Below are 14,358 nucleotides of genomic sequence, written 5' to 3' on the forward strand. Positions count from 1 at the left end.
AATTGGAAGCTGTCTGCCTCCTCCAGACTCTCGGTCTCATTCATGCACCTCACGTTTGAGGTGTTCCCTGAGGGGTGAGACAGGGTAGGAGGGAGGATAGAGAGGTGAGAAAGGGGGAGAGGGGGGTAAGTCTGGGAGAAGCTTTGGTAGTGCAATGACAGCATCGTTCCCGGAGGGTGCGGTGAGAGGCAGTACCGAGCTCCACCAGCAGAGGGACTGGCTGTTGTGTTTTGGTGTGGTGGGTGGAGGCCTCTGTCTGCAGGCTGTTCAGGGTGAAGCAGGACCAGAGCGTCTGGAAGTCATCAGTGGATCCCGCCGGGGTCAGGATAACCGCTCTTGCACAACAGGTCACCCCCACCGCACGCCGGTCGCCCGAACACAGAAGAGAGCCCTGGGGTGGAGGGGAGGGGAGTTTTATGTGATATGCCCGTTTCACCTCACCTAGCCCACTGCACAGTCTAGGGTACGTCGCCTTGAGAGTGTCCAAATCTATGCCGTCAACACGTTTGAGCAGGCCAAGGGGATGTAGTGGCTGGAAATCCAAGCAAGGGCGTAAACCTTCTGCATGGTCTGCTTGCCTCCACTCCTCAGCTGCAGTCTGGCGAACCCTGACACATCCAGCGGAATCCGTCCCGGACCAAGCAAAGGTCTCTGCCTTCAGGAGAACAGGCTGCTGTGTACCGGAAAATATGCTGTTCATATCAGTCTGTGACACCGCAGTGACAGCCGCTCCGGTGTCGAGTTTGAACCTGATTGTGGTGTTCATTATTCCTATGTTGGCGGTCCATGCAGCTTTGTGGGACGTCACAGAATCCAGGAAGAAACTTTCATCCTCCTCCTCCGTCTCAATACTGTCCACGTTTTTGCCTGCACGACAGACGCCGAAAGTGACTTTTTTTCCACACGAATGACACTTTGCATTGTTGGCAGGGCACTCATGTAAAAAATAATAAAAAATAGTAAAACAGTCGATGATACAAGTGCAGCTTCACAAAGTAAAGAGTCACAGATAGAGAAAAAGAAGGCCCTCGTGAGAACAGTCGTGACAGAAGTCAAGCTCATCTGTTCTTAAATGAATACATTGATCACATTTGGAATATGGAATATATGTTAAGTACTGTTATTACACATCTTTATGATTGAGGTGGTGATTGGTGAAGCAGCATTGGATTAGCAGTATAGATATCATTCCTTCACAATAGCACACGTTTTGATTTTGAAATCAATACAATGTTTTTTTTAATGGTAGGCCTACCATAAAGTTGTTTAGGATTGATAAGCAGCGCATTAGGTGCATTGCGCCACTTTCTGCTTTGGAGCGTCGAAAATTATACTGTCCGACCCATTTGGAAGGATCATTACAGTTTTATTGCTGAGCTTCTAAACCAAATGTTTCCTTAATTCATTATTAACTTTCTATGTGTGTCTAGGTGTGCGAGGTTGAAGAGCACTACTTTAAAAAGTATAATAAAATAAAATTACTATTGTGTTTATTATTATTCACATCATTGTCATGACATCATCATGACATCATTATTATAGAATTATGATGACAATAAAAGACTGGTCAGACTGATCACCGTTATGGTGGATTCGTTTTTTAATTAGAAAGATAAGGTGCCTTGTGATTTTTTCTCCTGAGGTGTTGCATCTTCTTTTAGTCACTGAAGCTAACAGCTAATAAACAGACATGACACAGCAGCACTCTGAACACAGTGTCTTAATGACCGTTTTTTATTTAATCAATCACCTCAGGTGCAGGAGGCTCTGTCAGGTGTTAATTAACTGAAAGTCTAACAATGGCAATAACAGCAAAGGGTTCACACACACAACACAGCTTTCAAAAAGCAGCTGAGATGAGAAAGAATAGATTGTACAGTAAGAGTATGCTATATGTAAACTGTAGTACATATACAGTGCTAAAACTACAGGCTTACACACTTGATTATGGTTACCTTTTTTCATTAGTATTGTAGCGGTCAACAGGAATGTTACACAGCCGTTTTCCCCCATCTTTCCCCTCATACACACACACACCATTTCCAGCCCTTCACTGGTTGATCCAGACGCACCACATGCAGATGATGACCAGAGCGTAGCAGGTAATGATGAACAGGTAGATGCGGAAGAGCAGGAAGTCCAGAACGTAGCCCACGTGGCACCACTGGTCCAGCAGCTGTCCTTCCTTCTGCAGTGATGTCAGATGGGCCCGCAGAGCGCTCAGGTCCTGGCTGATCTGCTTCAGCTCTGGTACAGTCGCTACTGTCGCCACAGGACCTGGCATGGACACAATCGTGAGCAGAGGTGGTCCTTTTGATGAACCACACAGGATTTATAACTCTTTGCATTCAAGACAATACCGATTTCAACTTGGCAAAATTCCAATTTTATAGAGTGATTTTTTGGGGGTCATAAATCAAGAGCATAAACACATAGAATGCCAATGACTCAATGACTTTATAATTAAAATTAGAATTAAAAATGTGTTATTTTTGATAGACAGTTTGCTACTTCTGCACCTTTGGTTGTGTGACCAAAGGTGCATCATTCTATCCTTTTTCCTCTCACCCTTATTGCTGTCAGGGTGGTGAGAGGGTGTGTGGGCCACTGATGATGGTTGGATGATCCAGGGCCCCTGGGCCGGTTCACACTGGTTGCCTTTGTCCATCTGGGTTCCGGAAGCAAGCGAGTCTTGCTCCGGCCAACGGTAGCAGATGAGGCGGGCGATGTGCTTGAGGACGACCACACGCACCCAGCGGGGCACCTCGCGATACTTCAGGGAGTTGTGGTGGAGCACGTTGGTGATGATGACGGTTTCCAGCAGGCTGATGACCATCAGAGCCAGGCACACTGAGAAATAGACACCTGGGAGAGAACACAGGGTTGGCTCACTTTGGGGTTGTCAGGCAGGAGGAATTCAATGAATAAAACAATTGGTTGCTGATTGATCATTAAGAAAACTAGGACCTTAGGGTTGACATCTGGAGGAGCCAAGAGGATCACAGGTTTGAGACACAAAAAAGGAGATGGAATATCTAATTGCGACCCTGTGTTTTGTGAGTTTGGCTTTCACCCATGTCCCTCAAATTTCCAAGTGAAACCCCTGCTGCCTGAACCTATGATCGGTGTGCCGTTGGCTGTGCTGGGGAGCAGGTCGTTCATGATGAGCAGGAAGACGGTGTAGCCCAGGATGAGGGTCATCTTGAAGGAGGCGCGGTCGACGCTGTGAGGCGGCAGGTAGAACGACAGGATGTCGATGAGCATGAGGAAGGAGCTGGGGATCAGGAGGTTGACCACGTACAGCAACGGACTCCGCTTGATGACCACCTGGTGAAAGGAGGAGAGAGAATGCCTTTGGTTATTGAGGACACAGCAAGCAGGTGTCCAATCCCAGAACCTTCTGTAGGTGGATGAGGGGTTGATGACAGGAAGGAGAAGTCCTTCAGTGTTCAATCTCTTGGAGACAAATGTTTTTACTGTGGCAAAGATAGCACTTCTTAATAATCTTTTGATCACACTCACACACACACTCTTTCCTCACCCAGAAGGTGATGATGTCCCACTCGTCTATGCCAAATTTAAGGATTGAAGTGTCCCCTACGATGGTGACCAGCTCCCACTCCCCGCTGGCCTCCAGATAGCGCTTGGAGTTCCCCGACATCTCCTCAAATGTCAAGGCTGGACTCACCCTCACATCCTGGGCTGGGACATAAGGCATCAAGCAGTTGACAACATAATCAACAGGAAGGAAGATTTTCAATTTTTAGCGACAACATAATGAAAAGGATAGAATAAAATGTTCTACAAAAAACTTGCATTCTCCTCAGAAAATCTAATCTAAAAAAATTATGTACAATCATGAGATTTTGCACTTTTGAAGGGGACTTTTCAGTTCTCATGGCAGTGGGAAGGCAACTTCTCATAAAAGTCACCCACACACCCAAATACTTGAATTAACAAAGAACGGCGAGTGTTTGATAGTAAGACAGCATTTTCAAATCAATTAGTATAGCCCTTTTTACAGCAATGTTTTCACAGGACTTCACATATGAATACGAATTTCCCCATTGTGGGACGAATAAAGGTATATCTTATCTTATGCCAATAGAGCTGCACCTAAACCCACAAAAATAAAAGATTTAGCTATTACTTACTGGTGTGCATGTAAGAGCCGAATGTGAAGGAGCAGTTCTGGATGTCGAAGGGAAAGCTGAAGATCTCCAGGTTGCAGGCACTGACGAGCCGCAACATCCTGTCCCAGCGGATGTGACCCGTGTGGTTGACGTACACGTAGGGACATGCCTGGGACACGTCGTCATCCACGCTGATGGAGAGATGGACGAGTGGGTGAGAGACAGACGAAAGACGAGAGGGGGGGGAGGGGGGACAATGAAGGTTAATTGAACGGGGATTGTGGGGTGGCAGAGGGATAAAGGGGCTTGATAGGAAACAATGGAGATGTGCCAAGAAAGTGTGGACTTCAAGAAAAAGAAGAACTGAAATGAAACCCTATAGGACCATATGAGAGACAGGAGGAGGAGAAGAAAGAGAGAAGAAAGTCCGGTGAAACGTTGTGTTTACTCACAACTCGTAGACAATGATGTCAGGGCTCCATAGCTCTCTCACAGGTAATGATATCCTGGTGATGCCATCACAAGCCACAGGATCCCACACCAGGTATTCATGCACCCAATACTTACAACAAAGTAGTTACAAGACAATACAATCAGTTTTTAATTTATTCTACCTCTTCTAACCAAATCTGTTCAGGTAGTTAAATTCGACTTTTATTATCAAGTTAGTGCCATAACTACACATTGATAACTACACATTTTTGTTTACTTTGTAAGAACAACAGTAAAAATAAATGTATTAATATTAATAGATATGATAAATGTTTTAACATGAAGCAAGAAGTGAAAGCTCAGGGACCTTGACACTCACCAGCCTCAACCAGAGGAAGGTGGTGAGAATCTGGGTCTTTTCATTCTGAAAGAAAACCAAGGACATACTGTGCCTTAATTAATGTACTGTACCAAGATAGATTGTGTTGGTTTTTTCTTCAGCAGCAACTTAACCTAAGTAAATATATATCTTAAACATTGAAGAAATGTAACTTGCCATGAATAAAATAGAAATGGACTTGACTTGAAACTGAGGACGTACGTGGCAACATGGCAATCCTGAAAATCCTTAAACTAAAAGGTTTTTCTTTCCAATTTAAAAGCTAATATTTCATCATCTCAACCCTCTGCAAAGTCATCAGGAATATTTCCTGAACTGTAGGATATGTAGAGGCAGACTCACCACCCCCAGCACAGCATAGAGAGTGAAGGAGATGTTGGTTATAGTGGGGTTGCTGAGGTTGACTGCCGGTCTGAAGGACTTGCGGTCCAGCACAGTCTGGATTGACTCATGCGTGGGACCACTGTGACCCTCCTTACAGGTCAGCACAGAGTGACAGTGGTACACTGTTGAGAGATGGGAGAAGGTCAAATAATACAAGAGTGGGACGCAGATGAAATAGGAAGACATTTGAAAGTGGATGGATGGATAGAAGTACTGCATGAGTCGTCCAGTGAAACTTAACTTCAGAATAAAATAAAGTTTCCTATGAATGAACCGAATAACAAAAATTGTCGAATGGAGTAATGTGTCATAATTTGAACAGACAACTGAAAATTGCATTGGCCACTAATAAAAAGTAAATTACTTTAATACATGTAAATTACATTGCTAATTGTCTTTTTTCACAGAACTTTATGAACAGTCTAAACCAAAACATATCACTTAGTGCACATTGATCTGCTTTAAATCATTGCTTTTGACTTGAAACTGAACAAGTATCTTGTATAGACTCGATCGGAACCAGTGCGATAATTCATGTTTTGTCCCATCAAAATATGCAGAAGCTAAAATAAACATATTTGATCCAACAAATATGCTTTTTACCACAACACAAACAGAAGATGTTTTGCAGTGAAAATTGGATAAAACAAAAGGTTTTACCTGCTGAGAGGAAAACAGCGGTGGTAAGGATGAAACCCCATGATCGCTCCATCCTGTCCTGTCTGCTTGTTAGAACGGACTGACTGTCTTTGACTCACTCTGACCACAGTATGCAATAGTGGAAACGGAAAAATACTGTACACCCACCCATCTACTCACACACAATATTCACACTTAAAAGCACAGACACACACACACAAACAGACCCACACACAGAAACACACACACCCACACTAACACACGGACAAACACAATGTAAAAGGCATACAAACTCTCTATGTCCTTTGAACTTTTTGCAGTTTATAAAGTAATTCAACTTCCTGTGACTGAGTTAACATCAAATCAAAGCTTACTGTTATTAGAAAAAATACAAAATATAAATCAACACATCTTGTAAGTAAAGAATACCAGATGCTCTCACCTTGTTTTCCAACACCTACGGTAATCACCCAGCCGTAGTTTCTTTTTGAAAACTTATACCCATGGGAGTTACCTGTTTTTTCTTTTCTCTTTTTGTTTAATCTGTATACTGTTGACTCTGTCAATTCAAAGTATGCCACTGAATTAATTTGATTATTAAATGACACATTTTTATATTCTTCCAGGTAATGGTTCCATACCATATCTTGTCTATACTCCACATATACATCCCAGGTATTTCCAATCCAGAGGAGCGCGCGTTCACATAAAAGGGGTGTTTGCACCTGTCGTTAAAGGAGCCTTCGTTTTGATGGACTTTGGAGAAACAATTTTGAGAAAAAAAAAGAATAATGCTTAATAATGAAAAGTGTGCATTTGGCAAATGTGTTTGACTTTGTGCATACGTATATCCAAGTTGTGCATTAAAAAGTTGTAGATGCTTGCATACATATATAAAGGTTTTGCAATTTTCTGTGCATACATATACCAAGTTTGGTGTTTTCAAGAGGAGTTTTGACCTCTAGCATAAGCATGTGTTTTATTAGAAAGAATGTGCATTGGCAAATGTTTTTAAGAAAGTGCTTGCATAATATTTTAAAGAATGTTAAGAAATAGCTTGCAAATGTTTTAGAACCTTTTTTACCTTTTTTGAATTTTAAACACTTTGTAGATGTGCATCTTAAAATGGATATGTAGAATTGCTAATGTGTAAAAGTTTAAGGCAGAATGTTTCAGTATGACAGATGCAGAGGATGTGGTTAGGAAATGCTTGAATAGATGAAACCACATTTGACTTTTTGGAGAATACAGGAAACGTGTAGACAGATACCTGCGTCATGTATGTAAGTCTAGACAGGGCCATCACGTATTGAAAGATATACGAATGAAAGTTGGGGGTGAAGAGAGGACTCTGAGTTGTACTTCTTGAGTCGTGAGTCGAGTAGTCGAGGTTTTTTTTCTGAGCCTGTTTTTTTTGTAGAGTGTCCACCTGTGCCTATTTTAGCAAAGAGCTTCTTTTTTGTCAGTTGTATTGCTGTTTTATTAGTGACCCAGGGTCCGCGTTTTCTTATTTTCTTTGTCGGCCTTAGTAAAGGAGGTTTAGCTTACTTTTTTATTTTCTTTTTACACTTTTGTTTCTGTTCAAATAATCTGCCAATAAAATAATTTGAAAAGACAGTCGTTGCCCTACCGCCCATTTGTGCGCCCCTCGCTCGAGACCAAGGGATCCACTCAGCGCCCCACACCTAGACTCAGGTGAGTTCCCCGGGAATCGCGACCAGTCATTTAGGCACGAAAACTGCCCAGCTGGTGTTTACGCGAAACAGGGTCTTGAAGTGTTCATCTGCTCAGACACATATGCTCTCTCGATAGGTGCGGTGTTGCGTCTCACAGATAAACTAACGGGGTGAATAAGGGCGGGCGAGGGCCCTTAAACGTTTTTTGTTATCGGGTGGGAAGGGCGTTTAACCGGGAGGGAAACGTAGCCAAGGAATAAGTGATCGATAGGCTATGATGTGTTGCCCAAAAAAGGGCCTATAAACATTTGCTGCTATAAAAGATCTCTTGAGGTTTGCGTTCGGAGGCCCCGGTGAGCGTCTGTGACATCGTGGTTTGGTTGGGTGCGGAGATTCCTTGCCGGGAGGGAGGGAGCCTCAGACTAACTCGTAGCCAAGCGTGTGTTCTCCGCACACGTAGCCTATGCAAATTCGTGAGACCCCGGGCGTGAGTTGGGTGGCGTAGCGAGGCGTAACAATATTATATATATATATATGTTGCCGGGGGACCAGCACCCTGGTCAGCGTCCTCGAGTCCCCACACGATCGTTCGACACACCGTATGTCCAATCGCAAACATGGACAAAGTCGCATATTTCACGCAGGAGGAGCAGACAATAATCCTACAAACATATCAGCAATACAAACATATAATACAGGCAAAAAGCAACAGTCGCTGCTGCCAAATCAAGGAGGGGAAGCTGGCAGAAAATAGCAGACGCTGTAAATGACTTATTGATATCACTGCCCCAGGCACAAGATGTGACCGTAATTACACTTGAACATGCCATAACTTTAATCTTTTGTTGCTGTATTATTTTAGTTGCAACCCTGGCAGTGGCAAAGGATCGTGGGAGCAAATAAAAATATAAAAACATAATTCAAACCGGTTCACGAGTTCAGTAATCACACCATCGATTGAATAGATAGCTTTTATTGAAGCTGGGCTGGTAGCCAAGCCTAATGCATTGTGGTACAGGCTGGTAGCAGAGCCGGGCCTGAGGCTGGTAGCAGAGCCGAGCCTTGAGTGGTTGGTGTAGGCTGGTAGCAGAGCCGAGCCTGGTGCTGATGGAGGCCGGTAGCAGAGCCGGGCCTGGGTTCCTGGGAGGATGAGAGTGTGATTAGGGGATGCAGAGATGGTGGAAGTGATGTGGATGGTGCATGTATAGTTACCGGGGAGGTGATGTGGATGGTTCATGAATAGTTACCGGGTATGGACTCAGGGTGTGGCGGAGAGTCCTCATGGGTCACGGCCGAGCAGCGGCTCAACCGGATCCCCAAAGGAACACTCACCTACGGGCTGCTGCAAGCTTGTGTGGTGGAGATCGGGGAGGTTGGTCCTGACGTATAGGCAGTATGCCTGAGAGGACCAGCGACCCAGAAGCTGGATAGTGTGGTCAGCGACGCCCTGGCTGGAAGCAGCACCGATTCTGAAGGAATGTGCGGAATAGTGTGTGGGGTCTATGCCTGATTTGGTGAGGATGAGGCGGAGATGGTGGAACCAGAACCGGGAGGCGACGAGTCCTGATTCCGTGATGAATAGTGGGCTGGATGGGAGGGCGTGGCTTCCGGATTTGGAGTGAATGAGTTTCTGTAGAGACTCTGGCTGAGAGGGGCTGAGAGGAGAATTGAGGCGGAATAGGAAGATGGGAACTGCGGGCCCGCTCTGGTCTTGCTGCGTTTCAGAGAGAAAATGAGTGTCGGGGGAGTGTAGGGTGATGTCAGAGACGCATGGGTGAGCAGAAGGGTCGAAAGTGGAGGAGGTGGACGTGAATTCGGAGCACCTCAGAAAGCCAGGAGGAACATAGCCTCCAGGGTGGAGTCAGTGGAAGGGGAGGAGTAGCCAGACCGCAGTGTGGTGATGCAGGCGGCTAGTAGGTCGGCAGTGAGGGGGAGTCGTGCAGAGGGAGAGCGGGGTTCCAGGCGCTTCAGACCCTTCATGAGAAGGGAGGTCTGGCTGTTGGAGATGGCTGTGCAGGGGGAACCGGAGAGCAACTTGCAGAAGAAGTTGATGCTGCTGAGGTATGTGTGGATGGTGGAAGTGCGGATAGAGGTGCACGTGAGCGTATGAGATGAAGCTGGTGATGGAAAGGAGGTTGAATGAGGGGAATGTGAGGTGGTGAATGGTGTGGAAGGACCTGAAGCTTTTCCAGGCTGTCCAGTAGGTGGAGAGTGTATGGGGGGACAGACCTTGGAGGATGACGTCCTGGGTATGGAGGTGGAGGGGTGCCGTTACGGGAAAATCGTATAGGAATAACGGAGGGACCGGAGTGGGAAGGGGGTCCGCCTCTGGGGCCAAGCGCCTGAATTTCTGCAGGGAGAGACGAGAGAGAGTCGGCAATGGTGTTGTGGTGACCGGGGATGTGAGCGGCTCTGATTATGAACTGATGTGTGACTGAAAGCCAGGTGAGGCGACGGATGAAGGGCATGGCGGTGATGGAGTCTGATCGGCCTTTGTTGATCCAGGAGACGACGGCAGTGTTGTCGGAGTGGATGAGGATGGATTGGCGTGACCATTCATGGCCCCAGAGGAGGGCGGCGATGATGGGGTAGACCTTGTGAAATGCAGATGAGGGGGCCAGTGAGGGAGAAGGGAACTCGGAAGGCCATGGGTAGGAGAACCAGCGGCCGTTATAATAGCAGCCGAAACCAGAAGAGGGGGCGGCGTCGGTGAAGAGCTGCATGTCGTTGGGGTTGGATACAAGATCGTTATAAAAGAAAGTGATGCCGTTCCAGTGGGAAAGGAGATGATGCCAGAGCTCCAACTCCATGAGACAGGAAGCGTCCAGTGTGATGGAGCGACTGTACGGATGAAGCCAGGAGGAGGAGGTGGGAAATGAAGGAGCGGCCTTGGGGGATGATGCGGAGGGCGTGGTTCAGATGGCCGAGAAGGGAGAGGAGTTGGCGCAGGTGGGGGTGATCAGGTAATTGGAAAGAAGGAGCGTGATGCGGTCCAGTTTGTCGGTGGGGAGTGAAGCTTTGAAAGCCACAGAGTCCAGTGTGATACAGAGGAACTCCAGTGTTGTAGCTGGCCCTTCTGTCTTTTCCAGGGAGAGGGGGACACCCAGTTGTGAGAACACCTTGGTGAGTGCGTGGAGGCCTTGCGCCGGTGGGGATGAAGGGGGGCCGATGGTGAGGAAGTCGTCCAGGAGATGGACTAAGGGAACCTTGGACTCATTGAGGAGGATCCAGCAGAGTGCTTCGGAGAGGCAGTCGAATAAGCGTGGGCTGCTTTTGCAGCCGAATGCCAGTCGGACGGCAAAGTAGTAGGAATCCTCCCAGCAGACCCCAAAGAAAGCCCAGTAGTCTGGGTGGATGGGAAGGACCTTGAAGGCGGTCATGATGTCGGCCTTCGCCAGCCAGGCGCCGCGGCCGGCCAGGCGTATGAGGGAGATGGCGTCGATGGTGGTGTAAGCCAGGGAGTAGTCCAGGCTGGGGATCAAGCTGTTGATGCTGGGGGCGGGACCGGCGCTCCAGCCGGGAGGGAAACTCTTCGGACGGGTGGAGGTCCAGGACGTCCATGAGCGCCACAGAACGAGGGCGGGAGGCGAACAGCCGGAGCCGGGAGAAAGGGCGAGCCGGACCGTAGCGGAGCGGGAGCAGCAGAGGCGGCGGCAACGAAGCAGGTGGAAGAGTCGGCAGGCAGAACAACAGCGGGGTGCACGAAAAGTCGAATGACAAAAATATGCTAGCACAAGGATCAGAGCAACTGAAGACACTTTATACAAGCCTCGTAATTGATACGGGGAGTTTGGTCAAATTCTTCCGTGCTTTCGCTAGGCTGATGCGTATGAAGTTGATTGGAGTTGGTGCGCATTCTTCCGTGCTTTTGCGATTTGCTTGATTGGAGTAGAGGAGGAGTCTTGGTGCGCTATCTTCCTCCCGAACTTTAGTTAGTTAATCTAACTCCCTTAAGTAGCAGTGGGCAATACTTGCACATATTTTAAGGCCAAGAAGTACAAGGCTGAATTGCCGGAGTCAGTCCCTATTGTAGGATATTGGTATACAAAGGGCCTATAGAACAATGAGTTTCCAGGTGAGAGATTAATATATTTCCATACATACAAATGAGTTTACAAAGCAACACTCTTATTTGTATGTATTTTCATGGTGTGTGATAAACCAGGAGTTATGTCATCTTGGGCAATCTGCTGTTGAGAAGAAATCAACTAATTTTACATGAATGGCTTCATTTTCATCATGGATTTATTTATTTCTGTGGGTTGGCCCTGAGAGCTAAACGCATGTGTTTTCTAAAGTTGCTTTACTCAGAGTCACTGTAGTTTGGGGATGAAAATAATATAATACTCATTAATAGCCGTGCATCATTTTTAATGATGAGAGAGAGAGAGAGAGAGAGAGAGAGAGAGAGAGAGAGAGAGAGAGAGAGAGAGAGAGAGAGAGAGAGAGAGAGAGAGAGAGAGAGAGAGAGAGAGAGAGAGAGAGAGAGAGAGAGAGAGAGAGAGAGAGAGAGAGAGAGAGAGAGCATTTCACAAATGTCAGATTCATTCATTTTAATTACTAAAAGTAGTAGGAAACAAATGGCAATCATCTTTGACTAGGGCCTGTCAAATCCACAGACCTATTACAGTATTAGGGTCAAATCTGAACCATACATGCATTTTGGGTCATGTTTCACCACTGAAAAGCCAGTCAGTCAACTTCCTAGTTTATTATCTCAATGACCCCACATATCATAGCTGAATGTCTTATCATCATGCTACTTTACCAGAGTTCTTTACATTTACATTTAGTCATTTAGCAGACGCTCTTATCCAGAGCGACTTACAGTAAGTACAGGGACATTCCCCCCCGAGGCAAGTAGGGTGAAATGCCTTGCCCAAGGACACAACGTCATTTGGCACAACCGGGAATCGGTAACCTTCAGATTACTAGCCCGACTCCCTCACTGCTCAGCCACCTGACTCCCATACGTTCTTATGTATTATCTTGGATGCAATGATAAAATAAAAACAATAAACTAGTTGCTGAAATGAGTTCCTGAAATTCACTAGTTAATATACTGAACTACAGGCACTTATTTGATACTTCAAAGCATACTGTGTCTTTCAGGGTTAAAAATTATTGGCTTGTTCAGGCGCATTCTTAGTACAGATGCGCAAAATGCAGCCTTCACAATGAGCAGGCTCATGAGGCGACCGCACTGGGTCCGTCATGAAAGACTTGTTGACTTCATCAGTTCTCTCATGGTAGCACTTCCATCTGATCTTCTCAATCAGCTTCTCCAGCAGAATCTCAAGGTTGTCTGGGGAGAAGGTCGGCTTCTCCATAGGAGCAGCAGTGCATTTCTTGCAGTTCTGGCAGAGCCGACGTACTTTCACGACTCCTTTTCGCTGTTGTTCCCACAGCTTCATGTGGAACACAACCATCACACAGCCGGAGGGCCACTTTCTCTTACACTTTGAGCACTCAAACCTTCGTTTGGAAAGAGATGACACAAACAGACAAGTGTCACACAATGACAATGGATATTAACTAATAAAAGTAATAATAACCAAAAATTATGCATAGCTTTTAGACTTTGACAGATGTTCTAACATAGTATGCTGTTTGCTACTGTCGTAATGTATGAAGCAAACTGTATCTACTATATGTTTACTTACGGCACACTTTATTGTAAACTACATTTCTTAGTTTGGAACCAAATCACTTGGAAATCACCTTTTAATGAGACCAAGCAGGACTGCACGATACTTACCATGCAAATGTATTTTTTATGTACTGCTGCCAGCCTGGTTCCATTCCATCTGGCTTGATGGAGTCATCGAACTCAATCTGCCAGTCATCTTCCTCGTTGAGTTCCATCGCCTTTTCCAGGAAAATATCGATCCAATCTTGGGAAGCCATCATTTGCTAGCTTTTTAGAAACAGCCAAGTCTTTGAGAAGTTCTAGGTATACCAACTTTTAATAATGTCCTTTAGATTCCCACCCTTCGTGCTGCACTATCTACTGCACCATGAACTGTACCCTTCTGCCTGAGTCACCACTGATATTATAGCCTACGTAGGATGACATAGGGAAAACAAAACTTATCAGTAAGTTTCAATTGAATTGAAACTGTTGTCAGTCAAAAGAGTGTGCTTTTAAATAATCTTGCACTTTCACTTACACAGAAAGGGAAACATATTTTTCCATTCGCTACGCAAACCTGTATGTTTTCATTCCAACTCTAATCCATCACACCTGATTTATTACCTGATTAGCTGGTTCACCAACTGAGTCATATTGGTTACAACAGAGGTTAGATTGAAGATCTACAGCAGGGGTCTCTGTCCAGATCAAGAGGTTGCAGGTTCAAGTCTCCCTCTACTGTATTTTGCTTTAGATGAGTGTCTGCTGAATGAATGTCTTAATATTTGTATCTAAATAAATCTATATAAATCTCTTAATATTCAGTAGCATTTTATGGACATGACAAGGACATGACAAGTCAAATATCATGGACATAGATCTGTACAATATCAACTGATAAGACAGAAATGAGGCACTCATTCAGAGGAGATTTTTGCATTATCTCTCCACACTGGATTCTTGAATAATGTTGGGAACGTATTATGAACACATTAGTAAATGTGACATTATCAACATCATGTCTAAAATATAAAAGGAGGAATTCTAACACCGATAGGTGGT

General features: G+C 45.4%; 2 protein-coding genes and 1 pseudogene across 3 annotated transcripts; all 3 read right to left on the reverse strand.

The window, feature by feature from the left end:
* Window positions 1–1,702: 1,702 nt before the first annotated feature.
* LOC134011131 (5-hydroxytryptamine receptor 3A) lies at window positions 1,703–6,171 on the reverse strand. Of its 2 annotated transcripts, XM_062450602.1 has the most exons (9): window positions 6,010–6,171; window positions 5,308–5,471; window positions 4,945–4,989; window positions 4,586–4,695; window positions 4,155–4,324; window positions 3,542–3,702; window positions 3,117–3,327; window positions 2,569–2,865; window positions 1,703–2,277 (listed from the first exon to the last, which is right to left on the reverse strand). In XM_062450602.1, exons 1-9 carry the CDS (start codon window positions 6,059–6,061, stop codon window positions 2,051–2,053), a joined length of 1,437 nt encoding a protein of 478 aa, XP_062306586.1. In that variant the 5' UTR covers window positions 6,062–6,171; the 3' UTR covers window positions 1,703–2,050. The 2 variants fall into 2 exon arrangements, with proteins under 2 accessions (XP_062306586.1, XP_062306585.1); XM_062450601.1 differs by lacking the exon at window positions 6,010–6,171 and having other exon boundaries at window positions 5,308–5,573.
* Window positions 6,172–8,943: 2,772 nt separating this feature from the next.
* LOC134010846 (uncharacterized) lies at window positions 8,944–12,335 on the reverse strand (annotated as a pseudogene).
* Window positions 11,955–13,746, reverse strand: LOC134011128 (receptor-transporting protein 3-like). The gene is made up of 2 exons (XM_062450598.1): window positions 13,423–13,746; window positions 11,955–13,139 (listed from the first exon to the last, which is right to left on the reverse strand). The coding sequence occupies exons 1-2, from the start codon at window positions 13,572–13,574 to the stop codon at window positions 12,779–12,781; spliced, it is 513 nt and encodes a 170-aa protein (XP_062306582.1). The 5' UTR covers window positions 13,575–13,746; the 3' UTR covers window positions 11,955–12,778.
* Window positions 13,747–14,358: the final 612 nt, after the last annotated feature.

Source organism: Osmerus eperlanus, chromosome 24 (genome assembly GCF_963692335.1).
Source record: "Osmerus eperlanus chromosome 24, fOsmEpe2.1, whole genome shotgun sequence".
Lineage (NCBI taxonomy): Eukaryota > Metazoa > Chordata > Actinopteri > Osmeriformes > Osmeridae > Osmerus > Osmerus eperlanus.

Bases quoted from the DNA above. Each gene is read 5' to 3' on its own strand.
- LOC134011131 (XM_062450601.1), bottom strand. From the start codon at position 5,568: ATGCAGTACTTCTATCCATCCATCCACTTTCAAATGTCTTCCTATTTC. The intron at 4,696-4,944 runs GTGAGTGTCAAG...CTTTGTTGTAAG, and splicing joins CCTTCCTCTGGTTGAGGCTG to TATTGGGTGCATGAATACCT. The intron at 2,866-3,116 runs GTTCAGGCAGCA...GTTCTCTCCCAG, and splicing joins CAACGGCACACCGATCATAG to GTGTCTATTTCTCAGTGTGC.
- LOC134011128 (XM_062450598.1), bottom strand. From the start codon at position 13,574: ATGATGGCTTCCCAAGATTGGATCGATATTTTCCTGGAAAAGGCGATG. The intron at 13,140-13,422 runs GTAAGTATCGTG...TTCCAAACGAAG, and splicing joins ATAAAAAATACATTTGCATG to GTTTGAGTGCTCAAAGTGTA.